Raw genomic sequence first — 22,508 nt, forward strand, 5'->3', positions numbered from 1 at the left:
GCCGAAACATTTCGCTTCCAGCATAATGGCGCTGGCATGCGGAGCGAATTTCTGATGAAGGCTAGAGGGCCCGAGATGTAATTCTTACTTTCGCATTCCTTCCTTAATTTCTGCAGTGAACTTTCTGAAATTCAAGTCACACGCAGCGTTGTGCTCGCTCGAGGATCTCTTCTGATTCATTTCGCGGAATGGGTCCATCACGAGCTATAATGTGTCTTGTGAATCTACACAGCCGAATATGGCTACGCCCAACGTTGTTTCGAGGAACACGGATCTGAGGAAGCCTTTTTTTTTCTCTCACCAGTACGCGCCTTGACTGATCTGAACAGATTTAGGGGCGGTCTTAAGAAGAGAATGTGTCGAATAATCAACGGGACAATGACAAGAATAATACGGCCGAAGCCTGTTAGGTACTCCTAATTTATCATCCACGAATTGTTGGTACTTCACATTTTTCCAGAAAGAGAACCTCTGACATGGTGCCAATAACAATATTCCGAGAGTCGGTCTTTAAACTACCCTACTGGCGTGAATACATATGATTCAAGAGAAAATACGCACGAAGGCGAAGTTCTTTCTTTCCGAAGCCCACGAAGTTATAGGAAACGTCATTTCCTCTCGTGAGGTCGGTTCTGCCTAGCATAGGTGTGCATGGAAAGTAAGGGAACAACTCTAACTTGTACGCTGGAGACATGCGCACAACATTGGTTCAGACAGTCATCGATCTAGTACACATTTATTTCTGTAATACTCCATATATTTCACGCTTACGTTTACCTGCAAGAACTGAACAGGGTAGCAGATTTTTCTTCAACTCATTCTGCGGCTATTTATACTTTATGCTCACTGTAACAGAAGCCGTGGACCAGGATGAACTTCTTTCAGGCATTTTTGTTGTTGTTGATGATGATGATTATGATGATGATGCTGTTATTGTTGCTGTTGTTGTGTGAGTAGAAATGCGCTGAGATGAATGATTATGCTTGTTTCCTCAGTACCTTTTTAAAACGCGGCTTGTCACATAAAGAAAATGAGAACAAATGCAGTGCTGCATGGGTTCCTCTTCACTGTATACGGTACAAGTTATATTTGTGTGATGTGGTACCAAGTGTGCTTCAGCGTTCCGACTGCAGCCGGTTGCATTGCTAAGCAACGACTTCATCCAAGATGCCACAATACGTTTGATTTCGCTCAAGAAGTCAGAAATATTTATGCTTAGAGAAGTGCTGCGTTTCTACTTTAGGGACCTAGCTGTGGGCGCATTCCGCAGTTATCGTTTTATTGCATAATTTGTTTCGCCGTTGTGCAAGTTTCGCAGTTAACGCTTGAGACATCACTACTGGTAATTAGGATAGCAGTGTCGTTTATCGAATTCGGCATGTAATGCACGGCCGTCCGACGTAAAGAAAAAAAATGAATAGGAAGAAAACATTCACAAAGTACCATCCCTGTACAGCTTTTGAGGTATGTTGCAGGGACAGCACAGCGCTTTGTAGTGTCCCCTTTCAAATGTCGGTGTTCGTCTTCACACTATTGTGCATGTGAACACTACACATACATACGCATTCAAAATCATACCATAATTTGCCCAAGGCCTCTTAAACAGATATGACATAGTAAAAATGTTTTATTATCCAGGGCTCTGACTGGGCCAAAACTCGCTAATAAAACTGACTGTCGCGTTACCTGTGGACAGCAGAAAGAACTGTGCGCTTGTTTTATTTGTGTGCGTTCAAGGTAAGCGCAGTGACACGGTTGCGCATGAAAATTGGTGCAGAGGTAGTAGTGCAAAAATGCTTTGATATAACCATTTGATAGGCAAAGTGAAAGGAAAAGCAAACAACACATTCAGCGCTTATGGTGGTAAAAACGGCGTATAGTGGTAGCCTTTGTTGGTAGCTTCCAGTGGGCGCCTTCACGCAGTAACCTCTGCTAAGTGGCTGGGTTTTTAGCCCGAGTAAGTGATACGATCATAGAGTTCTAGACCATCTTCCCTTTGACTCTGGTCCGTGTCTTCGTGCGCAGGCACACCCGTTTCTGTCGTTTGTCTACCTGATGGTCTTCGTTGCACTGATGACAGTCTTCTTCCGTTGCTTCTCGCTTCATACGCCGAGCAACAACCCGCACAAGCCCCACCGCAAGCTCAGAGACACCCTGAAAGACCCCAAGAAGTTCTTCGTAAGTTCTACGCATATGCGATCGATAGCTATTGCATAACTGAGAAAGTTGCATCGGTTGGCAACACCGCGACTGAGCACCAAATCACTTCCTGTTTGAATAATTTGGTAGGGCGCTCTAGTAGTTCCAAGAGACCACATAAGATAGGGCAGGGAGATATTGCGAGCGCCGACGTATTACCTCCATCGGCGCATAATCAAAGCTGTTGTATTGAATGAGTCGTTGGCGCCTGTACAACGTGCTCCTTTTCAAGCACCGTATACCATTGGTGCCGAATGCGCCCTGGTTGTTCGCTATCATCACTCAATCCCACTTTCGCTTACAAACATCAGAACCGTGTGTACAGTTATGTGTCATGTCTTCATGGTATACGGAACATAGTATGAATGCAGGTCTAGTAGATATGGAGTCCCGTTTTCAGTTTTCTGTCTCATCCTCATCGATGGCCTAATGCTTTTAGCACACGCCTTGCATGCGGGTTGATCCTTTCATCCCAGTACTTGCCAGGCACCCACCGGTACCTGGCAAGTACCACTGGTTTTACAATGATTTCAAGTTTTTCCTTTGCTGGTGATCAGTATCTATAAAATGAAATACTTGTGAAAAATGGTGAGAATTTCATCATGTATTGAACCTAATTACACAAGCGAAGACTGTTAAGCATGGTTTAGCAAGATTATATACGTGGTTTGACGGTTTGACTAGAGAAATGCCCAAACTTTACCTTAAGAGTAAACGCGATAGCGCCTTTAACACTATTTTTCGTTCGAAATTTTAAAATATGTTTTGTGTCATATGTGTTTTGGAAAAACTAAGGTGCAGTATCTGTCTCACTTTTCAGTGCGCACTTGCACTTAATTTGTGAACTGGCTTACAGGGAAGTGAACGTACAGTATATGTTACAGTTCTCGGTAAACACCGGAAATGCGCCCTAATGGAAGTGATTGGGTTCGAGGTCAAAAGTCAAGGTCATTGCTACCAATCAAGAAAAAACGTTCTCGGATAATATTAACTACTTTCTAGTTCAGATGAAAAAAGGTCTCTGCTGGCGATATGAAAGACACTGAATTCCGCTAACCGAAAGAAATACCAGAGCCAGGTCAGAGCAAACAGTGTGAATACGACCGCGCGTTTCATTCGTTGCTGATTGCACAGAGCGTACAAAACATATAAACAAACAAAAAAAAAAGCTCGAGAGCAGGCGGCAGTAAAAATTTAAACCCCAACAAGGAAAAGCAAATTGAAAAGGAAGAAACAGACACGACGGGTACGTGTCGTGTATTGGGCATTGTCCTATTACAAGCAAGGGCTGCATTCCACGGCTGCGGTTATATAGGAATCATTGAGTGAACAGAAAAACAAAATGGCGTATCTAGCTGTGGCGAGCAGACGCAAACATGGAATGCTTTTCAGGGAAGGTGTAACACATTCTAGGACTACTCCTGCATGGGGTGGCAGAAAATTATGCCAGGCCGCTTGGATAGCTGGTGCGCCTCCAACATAAGGCACTTTTCAGTGAGAAAGCACTTTATAGTCATTTTATCACGAGGAATTTCGCCGTTTTCCGTCAGATACATTCCGTCCGCCAAACCGAGTTTTGCTATGACATCCGACAACCAAGCCTAGCTTTACTATACTTGCTTTTACTATACAAATACACTACACCTTTTTAGCTGGTCAGCACGATCGGCTCCCTTCACCGCTTTTGGCGCTTCACGCGCCTCCGTGCTTCAATCCCTTCTGTTTTTTTTTGTTTTTTTTTTTGGGGGGGGGGGGGATGAACAGCGTGCTCACCACCCCTCGCCAGTTTCGAGGTATGGAGGCCTTCTCACGTTCATGTTATCATCATCGTCAGCCAGAATATACCAACTGCAGGTCAAAGGCCTCACCCATATTGCTCCTATTAACCCGGCCTTGTACTAGCAGCATCCAGTTTAGCCGTGCAAACTTCTTAAGTTCATTGGCGCACACCTAATTTTCTAATACGAATCAAATTTTGTGCCTTAGTGGCAATCGGAGTTCCCATTACATGCCCTGTCCATGCTCATTTCCTCTCCTCGATTTCGACTATAATGTTATTAACTCGAGTTATTTCTCTGACCCACTCAGCACGTTTCCTATCTCTTAACGTACCATTTTTCGTTCCAAAGCCCTCTGCGTTGTCCTCAACTTAAGTAGAACCCTTTTCGTTGGCCTCCATGTTTCAGCTCTATAGGTGAATATAGGTAAGATGCAACTGTTGTAAACTTTCCCCTTGAGGGATGCAGGCAAGCTGATATAGTTATGATCATCAATGATCTCCATCCCAATCAGATTCTTATAATTATTTACCTTTCGTGGTCCGGACCTGCGGCTTCTGAAGTAGATATATTTCTTTACCACTTCAGCACTTCACTACATATATTGTAAGCTGCTGTTCTTTTTCAAGGCTGTTGAAAATTACTTTAGTCTTCTGTATATAATTTTTATGCATACCTTTCCGCTTTGCTTTTCTAGGTTATTCGTCCCCTGAGTTACTTAAAGACAATTACTTAAGTGAATCGCAGACTACTGTTTGACTATATAAGTTAGAACACAACTTGCGGAAGACTGTAACTATGGTGGAGGGGTTTCTCTAAAACGAAGCGGCTATTAACGCCTGCACTAGTTTCAATGCCATTCAGCGCTGATTTTTCTTCCGCCCGCTGTTCTGATGGAAACGTTTGAGAGCTTCTGGTTTAGTTTGCCTCCACATTCAGCCTCAAATTCAACCTCAGGTTCCCGATGGTTCCCAGACAATTGTCAATCGCATTTCCCGAAAATTAGGTCCAAAATCTGGCGTTCTTAAAACTAGCGAAAAATTAACGCATTAAAGAGTAAAGGATGCACTAAACGATGGCAAAGCAACTTGCCCAGCAATTGGTCCAAGATACCGAGTGAAGCCCACCGTCTCCATCTTTTGAGTTGTTGAATATCCTTGCAAGTCGGGTATAGGACGCTGGGTAATAATCCCATGAAGAACCTGCATGGTTGGAGGTATAGCACCTGTCTTGTCGGTTGCTTTGCTTTTTGGCATCTAGTTCACTCTGTCGCACTCCATGAACAGGCTGTAGCGTTATTAAAGGATTACTCGTTTCTAAACAGCCCACATAACCAAGTTAATCGCACACTTCTATGTCCACTCGAGCTGTACAGTCACGGTTGTACCATGTACTCTCGGCACTTATACCCCGCCTTCTTGGCACGTGTTGAGCTCTCCTCTGGTAACGCTACAATTTGCATGTTACTTTGCAGGTTACTAGAGGGAACACTTTATCCGTTTTCAGTGATCACTCTAAATTTGGGCAAGGGGAAATCCACACTATTTTTTAGTTCTAAGTTGCTCGCTTCTAGACGGATAACGTCTACGTGAGACGTTTTCAAGATCTGTGTATAAAATTAAATCGAATTTAGTTCTTGTGTGTAAGCTGACTGTTGGCTTTCGTACGTTAGACTAGCCGTCTGTTCTCAGTTGGTCCAACGGACCCTGGACGTGTTCGATGGATGCGTGGTTGATTTCCCACGGGCCCAACAGGGCTGAAGATTTCTCAGGAAAAGTTCTCCCCGTTTGCCACTGACCGAGCTGTCATGAATGAATGAATGAATGAATGAATGAATGAATGAATGAATGAATGAATGAATGAATGAATGAATGAATGAATGAATGAATGAATGAATGAATGAATAGAATAACAGACTGAGTTTGCTTCCTTCGTTTTGCGGCTTTTCTCGGGAGACAGCTTGCATACCTGCATACAACGTGCCGTATTTCGGCAGAGTTCTCTGCATGCTCATTACCACTACTCGTTTTTAACTTCCAGCTGCCGCGAGCGTGAACTTCGAGTCTTCGTCCCTGGGAGGCGATGAGCATCTCAAGCGGGATGCCTGAGATCGTGCGGGCCCGCTGCCTCTTTTCAGAAATTCAACACCCATTTCTATAATAAATGTAAATGTGAAATCTCTAGAATGATTGAGTCCATTTGTGCGCCTTGTATTTCCTTTATTATGGCATCACTCCTGTGGTTTCGTGCCGGACTTCCGAACGCAAAACCGCAGCACCATCCAACGTTCGTGAGTGGAACCACGGGGCGATCATAGACTGATGCTTGTTGAATGGCGCTCCTTATCAGCACTGCCACGTCAATACAAATGAGAGGGAGCTGAAAGGAAATAGAACTTATTAGGCGTCATTAGCATTCGCCATACGCACTGCAGTGAATTTGCAACTGCATGGAAGCTACTGCACCCAGACTTCTCAACTTGAACCTTCAAATTATTGCAGATTCATGCACTGCCTTGGCGACCATCCCGGGTGAATTGATCCGCTTCGTATATTTGAGACACTTCGCCTACTTCATTCATGGAAACCAAGCCATTAAGCTGAGCGTCTTAAAGCGGATAAATCACGTGACGACGTAGAGCCCGAAAACTCAATGCATTCAAAACATTTTGTAGAGATGCATGCTTAAAGAGCGAGTACTGGAGGTGCATGTGTGTGATACGCTTGTAAGGGCACATACGAAAAGACTGCTATACCAAACTCATGTTTAACGAGGGTTTGTGAGCATCTTCCCTGGATGGCCAACGCAAGTTAGTAGACGGGGCCAGACTTGCGGCAGCCTCTGCAGGACCACGCATCTATGGGCCCCTCTCGGACTGAGCGAACTTTTATCTGGTGAAATAAATTTCTACGTAACCACCTGCCCACTTCGCAGTCAAGGTATGAACATCCCAACACCGAACTTTCATAATACAACACCGAACTCTCATAATACACGCGCTTAACATCGCAACTTTTCCTGGCTAGATGCGCAGTGAATCGATTGTACGGAGTAAAGCACTCGAACGATCATTTTTCTGATTCTAATCGTAGTTAGCGGCAATGCTGCTGTGTGTGCGTGGTCCGAATAATTTGCGACAGCACTAGAGTGCAAGTATCAGCCAAAATAAGTGCCTACCTTAAAATATCACTAATTCCTCCACACAGCACCGCTAGGGCAACTTCGTCGCAGCAGAGGCCGACCGCGATTTCTGACCAGCAACCAGTGGCTTCCTTGTACAAAAAGAGAGTTTTTCTGTCTTTTTTTTCTTTTTCAAAGACTCCGTTTCTTGCCGATAATAAGAACTGCGGGCAGAGAGGTACACTAGATCACATAATCTGACAATGCCCCTTTTCGCCTGGGGCAGTGGCCAACATTCATGACACGGAGGCTTGGGAATCCCTTCTCCAAAACGAAACCCTTGAGACCCAAAAAGAAGTCGTTCGCCTGGCGGCTGAGGCCGCGAAGAACCAATGTATCCTTGCGCGCTTCTAGTCGCGGAGTCCCAGCCTCTATTCGTGTCTGCGTACCTGGATGGGGGAGTAGGGGAACCTCCTGTATCGGCTGCAATAAAGTTTCAAATAATAATAATAATTGCCAATAATAATGACAGGCCTCACTGCCTCACTCACCGGTCACTGATCGTCTATGTAAACAGACGTGGTTTATTCCCGGTCATACACTAAAACGCGTAATTCCGTTCTCTCAAGATCGCAGCACCTCAACTTCTGTTTCGCTTCCTACTTTATATCAACCTTTTCCATCTAACGCTTCTGTTAATGCTCATATTCCGATTAGCCTCTCAAACCCACTGAGCGGCAGTGCTCAAACCATCTCATCACAGGGACACGAAAACTAGCGAGTCAAAACGGATGTGCTTCTTGAAGGGATGGAATATACCAGGTGCACCAGCTAAATGTAATCAGGCTTTTAATAAATATCTAGTTAAATGAAAGCACCGGCTGCTATAAAGAATCCTATGGGTTAGATTGCAGTATCTTTTTCTCCAAAATTAATTAGCAAATAATAATTAAACGTGTTTTTTAATTACTGTCCGGAAGAACAATATATGAACTGAAAAGTTTTCTATCGTTTTTAAAAATAACTCCTACAGAGTATGCATCAAGGTGCCATTCACGTAGATTTACGAGCTCTTTAAAAAAAAAAACATTCCCGTGCACACGTAAAATACCAACTGGGTGAGAGCTGCAGGAAAAAACGCAGATGTTTTATGAGACGCGTCTAAGGGCGCTCACTTTGTTCCGCTGTCACGTGGATGCTTTTTTATTGCGCGAATTATCTGTACAGGCTAGTATTCTTCTAGTCTAGTAGCCTAGTGAAAAAATAATATTACTTAAACAGCAGCTTATCGCAACCATATGAGCTGTCTTTCAAGCGACCTGCAGCTTTCCTGTCGTGTTTTTATACTGAAACCAATAATTTAAAAGAAACCAAGGAAAAGCGTCCACCGCGGTGGCTCAGTAATTACGACTCTTGACTAGCTACTATAGTTCCCGGATGTGAACCCTACTTGTTCTGATTCGCTCCGGTGTTCGTTTTTTTCCCTTTAGTGTAAAAGCACTAACGCGCACTACCTAAATCACTACCAAAAAGAACAAGTTCTAATCTAACCTGGCTTCGAACTGAAAGTCATTCGCCGACACCCGGCGAGTTTCCCCATAAAATATACTCATCGCCACTGAGAGGCTTAAAGGAGTATAATTTTTGGGTTCGTGTTTTATCCTTTGTAACTATACGTAAGGTAGTACTGTACATGGATCACGTGGGGATATTCGCTTACGACTGCTGAATAATTAACAATTGAATTCATTTTTTCACTTGTCTCGGTTTCGGTTTCAACAGCTGAGCGATGGCTGTGACGTCACAGTCAAGTCTAGGGCAGGTGATTGGTTAAAAAAAGCAGTTATACATTCCTGTGCCGTTTGAATTCACTACAACGTTAAAGGCAGCCTACCTAAAGAACAGCAATTACAATTCAAGAGTCAGTGATTATGTCATTGTTTTTTCATGTCGTGCTTGACCTGGACTTGATTGTGACGTCACAGCCATCTCTTGGCTGCTTAAACCGAAACTGAAACTGAGGAGAGAAAAAAATTAGTAGGTGGTGTCTTTTGTGACTTCCGGGTCTATCTACGAGATGCGTGTTTGTTGTGCTGTGCTTGAAACTCGACATCTACAAGCTTAAATTCGACTTTTCACGGGATTTATAAACGCGAATAAGGTCGTAGGAAAGGTCATAACGCTCTGCGCTGATATTATGACCTTAGTTAACGTTTCGTATTTGGAGAAAACGGGTGAAAAATTGTTGCAAGTGCAACCATTACAACTTGTGTCGTCTGTCCGGCTGAAGTTTAACATGCATCATTATTCGGCCAAAGTTCGTCTGTCATTGACGTTATCATGCGGTCGCTACATATATTTCTAAAATATACCAGGGTAAACATGTTTAGAGGTATTTCGCTAGCAGAAGCCTGATAATTAGACTGCTGGTAGCCGCAGCCTAGCGATATGTAGGAGCGGACTGTAGCACAAGTTGTAGCTGCGACGGCAGAGAGCTGAAAGCATGCAAATACCAAGAGGACACTATCCACTTTTTTTTGCAACCTTTACAAAGATTTCTCGATTTATGCTGCACTGCCCGAGAGAGTCAAAACAGCTAGGGTTTCTTGTCTTGCGATGTACTGCAGCTGCCTGCAAGAACGGTTGGTACACCACGTCTTAGTTGATTAGCTATAATTGTGACATGTGATTTTAGCAGCGTGTTGTGCTATTCCTCAGAAGATCTAGATTTACTTGCCAGTGCTTCGTCACCTTAGAAGTGTGCACAATCTTCGCGCTATTCGAAGCTACACGCTCTTCACAGCCTAACTGATTTTGTTCACATATATGTGCTAGTTTTTTTTTTCTTCTAAAATCTATAGGAGGTAGAATGCCAAAGAACTGTATCATGGTTAGAATTATACTTTGAATCGATGAAAACATTTGGAGGATCATGAAATAAATAATGTTTTTCAAGCATTTGATTTTTACTTGAGTTGCATTACGAAAATGCATGACATATAAGTTGCATTTTTAGCATCATACCCCAATATGTACGTAGCCAAGAATATGCGGCCAAAACCCTCCACTAATGCATGTTGAGGGTCTGTATTGGCTAGTGGAATAGCTATTCCGGAAGTCAGAGAAACATATCCACTTGACGAGGCGGCAGTGCATGCGAGAAAACCCCACTCATAAACAAAATTAGCCTAGCATAGTGTGTGGGACATTTTATGCCATTCGCATAACCTGTGGACCTCTCCATTTTTGAAATTGCCATGCTTTATTTCCCAATACTGATTGCTGCATTATGTCAGTCAAAAAAGGGAAGGGCTAAAAAAAAACTGTTTTAATGGAATCTATTGAAACCTCCAGAAGCTTCAGAATGTGAAACCATTATTTCATCTTTTCAAAGCTGGGAAGAGCCTGTAACTATTTTGCTGCTGTGTACTTTGTGCTTCGGGTCTGGTTGGACAAAAAACTAGATTGGGTACATTCAGATGTTTCCAGTAGGCACATAGGCTATTAATGCATATACTGAAATGTGGGAATGTATAACTTGTGCACTATATGCAATGTGTTCAAAGTAAAGGAGTCAAGTACGAAAAACCAGCCATAAAGTCAACTTGTGTCCTGGTTCTTCATAATAAAACATCACTTGAAAGCAAGGTCTCAACGCTTAGCACAGCTTTGGTATGAGCACCAAGAGAAACAGTCAGGCAAAAGAAATTAGCTAAAAGTAAAAGTGACTAGTATTTATTACACAGCCATGAAAGAGCGAAGATTCTTGGAAATGGGAAACCTTTCTCGTACCGTAAATATTATCTTTTCCAGCAGAACTTTTCCAACACATTTTTTACAAAAGAATGTGATTATTCATCTCCAAGCAAGACTGCGAGTGAGGAATAGTAAAATGTGACAAAATGCGTTGTACAGGCCATAGAAATGAGCTTCGATAGACCTGTGGGCCAGTAAAAACAAGCTGTAAGAAAACGCATGGTACCGAGCACAAAAATATTGACTCGCCAAGATTCATAATTCTTACCCTTACGGACATAAAAGCTGCTAGCTAGGCCAGCCGCTGCCTACCTTGCAGAATTTTGAACTTCCTGAGATAGCCAATGGCCACCAGCACGTCGCTTACCTTCTGAAGGCCGCAAAGGAGGCCTCTCAAATGAAAATAACACATAAACTTCATCTATGCAGCACCTTGCATTTCATCAAAATGTAGCCTATGTAGGCATTCATTAATTTTCATGTTTAGCAGCACCTTGGCCATTATAAAACTGAACTAATTATACATGTATGTCAGCTGTCAGCTTCTCTATGTGCCGTACAATGAAAGATGAAAAATAGCTGGACAATGTTAAGGATGTCCTGAAGGGAAGGTTTTCATGACTCTGACCCAGAGTATAGATATATACGGTTAATTTTATCCCTGCAACCGTCTTTAATACCCCTGTCACAAAAACACTTTTGATCCTCATTGAACTCGATCTGCATTCAACTCAATGTAGATCGAGGTTGTCACACGGCAACTATGAAGTGCAATCGAGTTCGAGCCTGCTTGACTTCAAGGTGCTTCCTCAGTCACCCTTGAGAGTTCAAGCACACTCGACAGCGGTCGTCGACACCCTCGTCATCAGCCAGTTTTAAAGTTTGGAAGCAAATGAATGCAACAGAACCGCAAATAATAACATATATATGTATTAAAAGCACGATAGAAAACGTTGTTAGAACTTTCGTAGAATATTAAGCATAATTATATTCAGCTAATTTCATAATCTTGACACCACGGTCCACCACCAGTGCTAGCAAAGATGGCGTCCTCTTCGACTGCGTCGGTGCTGCGTGATTCCGTTCTCTCAACGGTAGGGTCCTCTGAGCAGCGTCACTTGGCGAAAGATAGCGGAAATATTGTAAAAATGAATAAGAACGCATTTAAAAACTGCTACCCGGATACAAAGAATGTAAAGGTTAAGCTCCATTGGCTTCCCCGCTATATGGAGCACCGGATGATTGTGGAAGTTTTAGGGCCTTATGGAACGATTCAATCTGTGGAGCCTGAAAAGTGGCGGTGCCCAGGGATGGAGCATCTGGAAACGGCGAACCGTCAAATCTCCCTCACGCTCAAGCACGGAGTGTCGGCACATTAGGTACAATTCCTCCCACTCTTAATGGTTACGGAATGCAAGCATTATAGTTCTTATGCCAGGGAGACCTCCACTGTGTCTTCGATGAAGCCGGGTTGGACATGTACGGCGCCAATGCCGGACGCCTCGATGCACCCAGTGCTGGCGCTTTGGCCATACTGTGGAGAACTGTGTCTTGAGTTATGCTGATAGGCTGCGTCAAGGCCAATGGTCACAAGAAGATGACGTGGTGTCAGAACATATGGATGTGTCAGAGGTTGTCGATGTGAACGGTGAGCTAAGTCGTGAACCCCAAATTGATGGGGAAGAGAAGCATTCAGCACCTCATATCAACACTAAAGAATCTGAAGTGACTGGTCATCTAGAATCAGCGTCTCTAGAGCCAAAACCGCCGGACCCGGACCCGGACCCGCCTGTGAGTGCCACTCAGAATGCTGTGCTTGCTGCACAGGAACCACCTGTCACTGAACACGTCTGGATATGCCTCCTGTGGAGCCAGTGGAGACGCTACTGCCAGTGGATGCTCGCCTATCTTCCTTCGTCATTGATTCCCCTTCGTTGTTGGAGGGCAACAGTGAGCCGTGTGTGGCGCCGATCTCAGGCGCGTCCGGTTCTCTGTCGGTTGTCAGTGCGGCAGCAAGCGATGTGCTCCATTCAGGCCCCGTATTCCGAGTTTGCGTCGTTATCGAAATGTCGCTATCTCACGTGGCCTCGAGTGATCTGATTGGCTGAAACGCCGGAAGCGGGTGTTGCCGCTACGAACCGGACGAGGTGGCAACATCATGTTCCGGCGTTTCCACCAATCAGATGACTCGAGGTCAGGAAGATAGAGACACTTTCTATAACGACGCAAACTCGGAATACGGGCCGAGGTTTGGGGGCGGGGTGTCTCAGAGGAGGACATGGACAATACAGCACCTTTGAAGCGTCCCGCATATGATGAGGTGTGTATCGATGGTGCTGGCGAGAAGACACACTGTGTAGAGGACACGGGAAGAGTGATTTTAATGAAGAGGGCGATGTCTGTCCGAAAGGCCGCTGATTTGCAGGCAGGCCACCCCATTCCAGGGGATGGTGTTTAATAGGACTGGTATCAAAAATGGCTAGCGTCGCAGCCTATGAAGTCGCTACCATTAACGTTATGGATATGCGTAATCGTCGGAGGCAGCAGCATTTAAGACATCTTTTAAAGAAATGAAGCGTGTCTGTAGCAGCAATCCATGCAGGAAACAAAGTTGTCCTCTGATGAAGAGACAGAAGCTGCTCTCGAGCCGTTTTTGCCGAAATATAACCTTTTTGTTAGCCACGCTAGAGGCTTATCCGGATGGTGTATGCGATTCCTGGCCAAAACGCTAGAGATGACGGCCATGTCTTATTGCATAGATGACGAGGGGCGACTTATATGCTGTGACCTCACAATTTCAGGTGTTCAGTGGCGAATTATTTGTATTTGCGCCCCCATAAAGCAGCGAGAGAGAAGGCTTTTTTAGAGCGCAGCTCTTTGGCGTCCGTTTCTGGGTTTCGCGTCGGCGTCGGCGTCGTCGTCGGCCTCGTAACCAGCTCCGCCCCCCTTTCATCCCCCCAGCGCTAGCAGCGGCCGACTGATACCGCTGGATGCCGCTGACGCCGCTAGAGAGTCAAGATAACGTGACTGCATAGAACACCGTCGCCGCCATGCAGAAAGAGAAGGGGAGGGTCCCCCCCCCCCCTGTTCCTGTGTGGCGGATAGGGTGCTCTTCAGTTGCCGACACGCCGGTTATTTCACGTAGGCCCCGGCACGTCGACGAATACGTGACCACCTTCCCACGGCTAGACCTGGTTCTTGGCGCTGCGGAAGCGAGGGTATCATATTGTTTGCGTCAGCATCGGCGGCGTTGTCCCTGAAACCAACTCCGCAGCTGGGGTTGACTCACTATTGGCGTCAGCAGCATCAGTCAGTCGCTGCTATCTCTTCCCTCCTCCCTTTATCGCGTTGTCCGCTTGCTGCGCGCGCTTCTGCCCCCATCGTTTGCCGCTGGGTGTACACGCCGCCCCCCTCCCCCCTCTTCCTGCGAGTCTCCGGTTGTCAAAGCGCCGGCTCGAACTTAATTCCTTTCTTCGCGCGCTCTAAAAAATTCTGTGATAGCGCATACATGTGTTGCTCGATTTCTTTGCGTCAATCTATCGAAAAGGTGAAACAGCTTATTTACTGCGCTCAAATTTCGCATTAGGAAGTAACGTAATCGTCGGTAATTTTTTCTTCTTTTTTCTCTCATTATATAACCATTTGTGCGATCGCAAAATTACATTGTTGGGAGATTTTAATTTTGTTTGTACGAATGAGGACCGATAAGTGTTATGTAAGAAATATGACCCTAGTGCTGCATTACTTAACGATTTGGCTTGTGAATATAATCTTGTGAATGTGGGGCAGGAAAAAGGCGACAGTATTCATGTCACTCATTTTCAGTTTTCCTCTAATGCCCGCCTTGACAGACACGTTAGCAAATGTGTTTGGGTACTGAGTGCAGCCCCTCTTCAGTGACCACTGTATGGTGTCTCTTCAGATAGGGAGGTACAGTCGGCACATACTTCACCTTCGATGGGAGTTGTGGGAAGATGAATAACTGTCTGCTCTCTGATGAAATATTTACGTGTGCTGTACCTACTTGTTGAACGACATATGGTCACGCCATGAACTGTCAGGTTTTCAAAAATGAAACTTATTTAAACAGGAGACTAAAAACTTGGCAATTGAAGCCTCTGCAAGAATCGCGTTCGTGAAGAGGCACCACCTTTGTGAGCTTGGGTGCACTCTAATGGAGCTACATGAGCTAGACAGAGTTAGCCCGGGTGCCTATGCTGAAGAAATTAATAACGTAAATGCAAAGCTTCAACAATTTGCAACGGAGAGATACAAGGGGGCCCTGATAGATCTAGGACCCGAAGGTTTCCTGACGAGCAACCTTCACGTCGGGCCTTGCGTGATGAAAGAGAGAATGCTCTTACGAAGGAAATATTGGAAATTCAGTATGGTTATTGCACATACAGTGATGCTCCTGGTGTTCTTACTGCTTTCTATGACTACTATCGAAAGCTGTTCGTCAGTTGGGAAGATCCAAATCAGGGTTTGATTATAATTCCTTACTAGAGAACTTTCCTCGACTAGACGATGAGAAGTAAGCTGTAGTGGAGGGACCCATTACTTTGGAAGAACTTAAAGCAGCCATTTCAGGCCTACAAAGCCAGAAATCTCCTGGCCCAGGCTGTCTTACTAGCGAATTCTATAAAACATTTTCGCCTAGCCTAACGCCTGTTTTGATGGAAGCTTTTCAAGCATCTTATGATGTGGGTTTCTTGCCTCCCACTTTCTATTCCGGTCGCACAATATTAATTCCCAAAAGCAAAGATACTAATCGGTTGAAAATTGTTGAAGTATATCGTCCAATTTCCCTCTGTAATGTTGATTACAAAATTTTTGCCAAGGTTCTTTGTGGTCATCTGCAGCTGGCCATTATGGACTTGATAGGTTCGATCAGGTATGTGGTATCAGAGGGCGCAGTATTCATTGCATATTCAGTAATAGATACAGTATCAGATGAGATGGACAAAGTACTAGCTCTGATTCAAATTGACCTGGCGAAGGCGTTTGATAAAGTTTGGCACGGTTTCTTGCTCGCGTTCCTGGAGCATGCAAACATTGGTGACGTTTTGCTCAAAGGCTTAAGGCTGTGCTATATAAACTCGTATACAAGACTAACTGCTAATCAGGAGCTAACGAAACCAATACCACTGGAATCATCTGTTCGTCAAGGATGTCCACTCTCTCCATTGTTGTTTGCCTTATATCTGGAACCGCTCAGTCTCAGTATAATTAACAGTGCAGCCATCCAGGGTTTCTATCTGGCGCAATGTGAACTTAGCCTATGTGATTTTAGCCTACGCTGATGATATCGCCTTGTTTTGTTCTGACAAAAAGAGTGCACTTGAGGCTTTACACATGACTAAACAGTTCTGTGATGTATCAGGCGCGGCTCTTAATTTAGATAAATCGAAAGGCTTTTGGTTAGGACATTGGAGCACTAGACCAAGCCAGTTCGGAGGCATATGCTTGGACTGTAGTCCTCTCCAGTACCTAGGGGTTCCGCTGCACTAAGTTCGTGACAGCGCCGCCTACTGGAATTTACAAATCGTACCTATGTGGCGACAAACACAGGCTTGGATGGGTAGGGAACTCTCAGTGTTTGCTAGGGCACAAGTCTGTAACATATGTTTGTTTGCAAAGCTTAAGTATGTCCTTCAAGTCCTGCATTGTGCGAGGAGGAAGGTATTAGTAATACGCAGAATATTTGCAACATTTGTGTGGCACTCTCAATGGGAGCCCATGCGGCGTGACAACTTGTTCCTTTCAAATCTGCAAACCACCCTTTTCTTGTAGCTATGCTCAATAGGCGTTATTCGCACCGACTGGGAAGGCTCGTGGGGAGAAGGGGGAGGGGGGGGGGGGTATGAGGATTCCTTAAGAAGGTTGCTGACACTTTCAATTTTCTCACTGTGCGCTTCTCGTTATATTACCTGTATTGCCACTCGAGAACGCAGATGACCCAGGTTCTCACTGAGTAATTTTTCCCTACACCATTCTATCGGCTAGCGTTGTTTGGGGTTTTTAGACACCAGTGTTCTAAAGCGTGTTAGGCAAATGTGCATTCAGGCAGCCGCAAAATCGTTCTTTTTCAAACTACACACAGCGACGTTGCCTGTAAAGACATTTCTTAATGATAAGGAGATGTTTGTGCCCTGGACGGTGAATTGTCGTCTGTGTAGCGTGCCTGAGACAATTGATCATTGCTTTATTCTCTGCCATGATGCTATGTTCTTTTGGGACATACTACCAAGAACTCTTAAAAAGGACATTGAAATTACACCGTATACTGCTAGATGTTTGCCTCTTGACAAAAACTCTGTTGTGCCTTATGATCTATTTGTGTTGATGGGACTGTTCAGTCTTTGGAAAAGCCACATGATGTACAGGCATGCCGAGCCACCAAGATCGTCCAAATCTGTGTTTCGGGAGCAGTGTGCTTTGGTGAGGAGTGTATACGCTGCACGCGAAGAACCCCCAAACTGGATGCCGTACATAGATGCATGTGTGTGCTTCCCAGAACTTTGATGTTTTGATGATGGTACATTATCGAGCTAGGGATATGACGAGCTCGTATTAAGCAGCCCAGTAAATTCAGACATGGACAAGTTTAAGTAAGTGGAGTTTTTCCTTTTTTACGGAAGTTTTCCCATGCAATAAAGAGAAAAACATGATTCAGTGGCACAATGGATTAACGCTACTTACCTGCCCACTGAAGGAATAAAACGTATGCTCGAATCCTGTATGTGAAACTTTTTTCAGAATTTTTTTTTTAAATCGCAAAGTTAAAATAAGTTACGAAGATCATTCCTGGGGGTGTTTCCCTTTAGGTTGCATTATGGAATGTTTTTAATTCTTAATCGCCGCAAAAACAGCCGTGAACAGAGCCACGAGGTGATGGCATGACAACGGTAACACTAATTAATTACCTTCACCGCAATCATTCCCTGCCTTCAGTGAGTGTATGTTACCTTTAGGTAGCGTTAAGAGACACCTCTCGGTAACAATCGCCGTTTAACCCGTTCAGAGGCAACCAGTGAGGAGAAAGAAGTTGCGGGACCCTACCGTTGAGGAGACGGAATTACGCGTCGGCGCTACCTTAGTCCGAGGGAGTGTAGTAAAGCTTCCGCGTCGGAACGAGTTTCTCCGTGGTGCACTTTCCACATGAGCTTCTCTATTCCGCCCTCGCCGCAGCGGTTACCGCTGCTCGCAGTCCCAGTAGAGGCGTGGTAAGCAAAGTGAAGTTTCACATACACCATTGTGTGAGTTGATCCTGAGCCATACTTATGGACATCGCTGAGGTCATTACGCAGGCTCACGAATGTCAGGAAATTCTCAATGTGTTTGGTTAAAGCGCCAAGGTTAACGAGTCTTCGAAATTTCAAAAAAAAAAAGAAAAAAAAACTTGTTTGGCGGTCACTAGCCGTCACCTAAAAATCTCGAATTGTAACCGGCGCGTATCTGTAAAAAGTAAAAAAAGGTCTGAAGACGATTACGAGACTTTCTAATATGCATTATTAGCACGGCTATTTAAGAGCTTTTACGATATTTGAAGCGAAGAATTTGAAAGACACTTTTATATATGTGCAATTACTAAGAAAACTTCATTTTTCCCATGAGCAAAAGAGAACTTCCATCTCCTTACATTGCTTGGACGCAGGGGCCTCATCATCGTTCCCTTTAGAACTTTATTAGAACAGCCAACTTTTTCTTTCATTTAATACCCCTTTTAATGTTTTTTTACATATTTCTTTATGCCGTGAACCAATAAACAACGTTACTAAAGAAAGTTCATAAAGTTATTCAGTTAAAAAATTCGTTGGAGGCACTTAGATCTTAAATTAATGCGGCAAGACGAAAGCCTTTCCTGCGGCTCTTTGTACTGAATTGCCGCTTCTTCACTCATTTGCCTTCTTTTTTCTTTTTTTTTCTTTTTTTTTCTTTTTTTTTCTCTTTTCGGTCTTTTTTGCTCTTTATGCTTTTTCTCTTTTGCTTGTTCTCTCTCTGTTTTAACTGTTACTATTTTGCACGTTTTTCGCCTTATTTCGACATCTCTGCCTGCCTGTCTTGACGTCAGTGCACTATATCGACGTTCATGGCTATATCGACGTCGATTTGACTTTTTGGCTGTAATTAATTCACATCAACGAATTTTTCAATAGACATTTTTACCACCTCCCTCATACAGGCGTTCTTTTACTTATAAATCACGTCATTCGTCGACATAAACGATGTGAAGCCCTCTGCGGACGGATATATTGTGCGCAAACTCATGAGCCAATAAAGGTTTCCGCCTTAATATCTGCGCAAGTAATATGGTCCGCCTGGTCATGCGAGCCGACACTGGTTGTACTGGGCCACAAAATCTTTACCTAAAAATTGAGGATTTATCGGCGGGCTTCCGTGAAGCACTTGGCATTTTAATGAAATTTCACTGCGAGAATCAACAAGTATTCCTCATTGCGTTATAAAGTACCTTTGATGTCGTGTGTGATATTTCTTTCGCAAAACATGCATTCCGTCTCGACAAAACATTCATGCCTGCCATACTGGGTTTCGGTTTCCCTCGTGCTGCAGGAAAAGGTTTGCGCGCTTGTCAGCGTAAACAAGCTACACGCGCAAGGATCTTTCAGGACACACTCTTCCATGCACCGAACATTTGGAATTACGGACTGGTCAAAGCACCAAGGGTACGTTTGAGTATTTAAAAGATGCACACACTGGCTAAAGGAAAAAAATTCATTCATCATTACAGTCAACAAAGCATAATGACTAAGATGCACATATTTACATAAAAGCTAACAGTGTTGCAAAGAGCTCAATCGAATTTCCAAGCACTGGCATTAATAACATGTTCGAACAGTCTAGGCTATACATCTTGCGGTTAACAAGCATATTAAACATAAAGAGCATGCTACAGAATTACAAGCAACCGGCTCTTCCTGGGGAGTACCTTCAACTCCAACCGGAAAGAACCTATTCCGAAAGATACTTTGGATGTTGACTTTATAGTCACCTCCCCAGCTACGTTTTCAGTTTAGTTGATAGCCTGAGCGCCGGTGAGCCAATGATGACGGAGCAATCCTACCCAACAGCGTTACAGAGAATTACGATACAAAGCGATCCATAAATTCGGTTTATATTACACGCTCTTGTAGAAGCTTAAACAGAAGAAAACTATTTTGGTGCAATAGTAAAACAAAATCGAACTATGGTTCTTTCACGCCCACATTTCGCGTGCAACGGCGTCCAATAACTGTTTTCTCGTGTGACAAGGATCCTCGTCCTAACATATCGTATTTACCGAACTCGGAGAAAAAAAATCTGAGCTTGGCAGACTGTTTCTTAGGCATTACACTTCTGATGCGACGACATGAACGAATCCTGAGGACATTTGAACACCTCAGCGAACGCAGGGTTCTCGACCAGCGGCCAAATGCACTTGTGGCGCGCACTTACTGCCGAGGCGGTAGACGACTCGCAGGCCGCGAGGCAGAAACGCAGAAAGAACTGCTGCTGCACCGCTGTCCACGAAAGGCCTTTATGGGCCGAGACTGAGAAGTCTTTCCTTAGCGCATCGTACGCCACTCGAGCACTCGTGAGCCAGAGAAAGAGCTCCGATTTGAATTCGGTCGCGTTCCCTACGCGTTGAGAGACTCCGGCGCCCACGTAGCAAATCATGCTATCCAAAAAAGACAACGTGGCTTCTTCCGACCACAACGGTTCGTCGTGATCGAATCGAGTGCCGATGGAGATGGACTTCACTAGCTCCCTGGCCAGCACAGCTCCTAGGGTGCCGTAGTTGAGCAGATGCGCGGGTTCTTCCCAGTAGAAGATGTGGGGGATCTGAAGCGCTGTGGAAAGGTACAGAGAATCGGTTTCTTCTCTGTAGGAGGGACTCGCCGTCATCTCCAGAACGGAGGCTATGTCCCAAAAGATGTTCGGCGGCCGCATTAACGACTGAGATCGGGTTTGGTGTCGAATCCCTACGTAGTTGCGGATGAACTTATCGGCTTGCTTTGACAAAGAACCCCTCTTCAGCATGTAGTTACGGCGACTTTCCAAGAGCTTGCCGTTGGACACGAATGAAATACCACCGAGTGCCTTCTGTAATCTGGAAAATGTGACGTTGTCCACGAAGTTTGCGAAGTAGCTCTGACTGGAAACGAGCGTCGACTTAATAACCTCAAAAATGTCGGATACGTAGTCGCGGTCCGTTTTGTTCAGCACCATCTGCCTACTCGCGAAGGACCACACGTGGGTCGCCGCCTTGTTCACGGCGGCGGAGCAGGCCCGCACCACGTGCCGCTTCTCGTTGAGCTCAAACCTGGTCATGTAGTCGAAGAGCAGAAGGTCAGCCAGCATTTGAATGACGAGGTACCACGACACGTCCACGTTCGACGCGTTTTCGAAGAAATGTATCAAGGCCAGGATGTTTTCATAGTCGCGGACAACAAGCACGCCGCTGCTCAGAGTGGACATGGTAATCAGACGCTTCATAGGTACATCGGTGAGATACCACAGCTCGGGCGATTCTTGCTCGAGGTCTGCTTCGAGGATCTTCTTATGCGCAGATCTCTGACGATGCATATGAGCGATAACGATGCCGTCGAGTGCCACTACAGCCGTCGCGAGGCTCGAAGGCCCTGATGCGGCTCTGGCCACCTCGAGGACGACCCTGATGTACTGCTGCAAGTCGGCCATGGCCGGGAACGACGTCTGCAGAGCGCTGCCCTTGAATGCGTACATCACTACGGCTGTGCCGAGACTCTGAGGGCGCAGCGTCAGAAATCCGTCGAGGCCAAACATGAACGATGTCTCCACGCCCAGTTTCATAGCTTCACGCGACGTCGTGCTGCCGGTTATCCTGCGCACGAGAAACTTGCGCATGAAGAAAAGCATATCATCCTCCAGAGTGAGCGCCCTGCTTTCCATGGCAGCCATACACTGCGAGTAGAGGGTGCCGCCGGTTCGCAGGCCATCGGCAAGAACCGCTTCGGCGGCGTTGGCGCCTGCAGCCTCGAAGATGGCCCGCATCTGGACCAGGTAGTTGTCCAGAGACTCCTGGAGGAAGCCCACGTGCTCTCGGTTCCAGGTCCACCGACTGCACACGTGTTCGTAGATATCGTCGCAGGGTTTTACGGTGTCGTTCACAAGACTTGCCAGAGCTTCGTACGGATCGTCGCATGCCAGGCCCTGGCAGCGACGAACCGTCACCGGTGGTTTGTCTAGAAATTTTATCTTCAGCAGGTATATGATGCCGCAGGTGAAGATAATGATGACGACGGTTGCGAGTAGCGTCGATTTGCACGCTTCCTCCATTACACCAGTATCATGGCCGCTGCTCACGAAACCTAAAACAAAGGCACGAAACAAAAAAGAACGCCTTTTAGCGTTAGCTAGATCATATTGGCTCGGTCCTTAGTTTCACGTCATTGTCACCGGCATCCACAGCGCTACCGCTACCTTCCTCTGTTGACATATCAACCTGCAATTAAAATTCTTACCGTGCTCACACGTCATTTATGTTCATAAGCTCTAACGAGCGTGTTGAAACTCATGTGCAGGTGAACTGTCACTGCTCTAAAGAAGTTCAAAGACCTCTTAAATGCTACTTGCGGTAATATGAATAACACAAGAAATCCGTGGAGGTGGTCT

General features: G+C 45.1%; 2 protein-coding genes across 2 annotated transcripts in view; one reads left to right on the forward strand and one right to left on the reverse strand.

Annotated features, from left to right (window-relative positions):
- LOC146186971 (disintegrin and metalloproteinase domain-containing protein 10-like) overlaps positions 1–6,085 on the forward strand; it is a 63,238-nt gene extending 57,153 nt beyond the window's left edge. Inside the window, exons 13-15 of the mRNA XM_084608153.1 lie at positions 2,026–2,178; positions 2,676–2,706; positions 6,018–6,085. Of these exons, the coding sequence (XP_084464279.1) occupies positions 2,026–2,178; positions 2,676–2,706; positions 6,018–6,085 (252 nt within the window). The remainder of the gene's footprint in view (positions 1–2,025; positions 2,179–2,675; positions 2,707–6,017) is intronic.
- Positions 6,086–20,195: 14,110 nt separating this feature from the next.
- Positions 20,196–22,172, reverse strand: LOC146186974 (uncharacterized). Its single transcript, XM_084608154.1, has one exon. The coding sequence runs from the start codon at positions 22,170–22,172 to the stop codon at positions 20,196–20,198; it is 1,977 nt and encodes a 658-aa protein (XP_084464280.1).
- Between the last annotated feature and the right edge of the window lie 336 nt (positions 22,173–22,508).

The sequence above is a fragment of the Amblyomma maculatum genome, chromosome 6 (genome assembly GCF_055883805.1).
Source record: "Amblyomma maculatum isolate TAMU_Amacu chromosome 6, ASM5588380v1, whole genome shotgun sequence".
Lineage (NCBI taxonomy): Eukaryota > Metazoa > Arthropoda > Arachnida > Ixodida > Ixodidae > Amblyomma > Amblyomma maculatum.

Bases quoted from the DNA above. Each gene is read 5' to 3' on its own strand.
- LOC146186974 (XM_084608154.1), bottom strand. From the start codon at position 22,172: ATGGAGGAAGCGTGCAAATCGACGCTACTCGCAACCGTCGTCATCATT.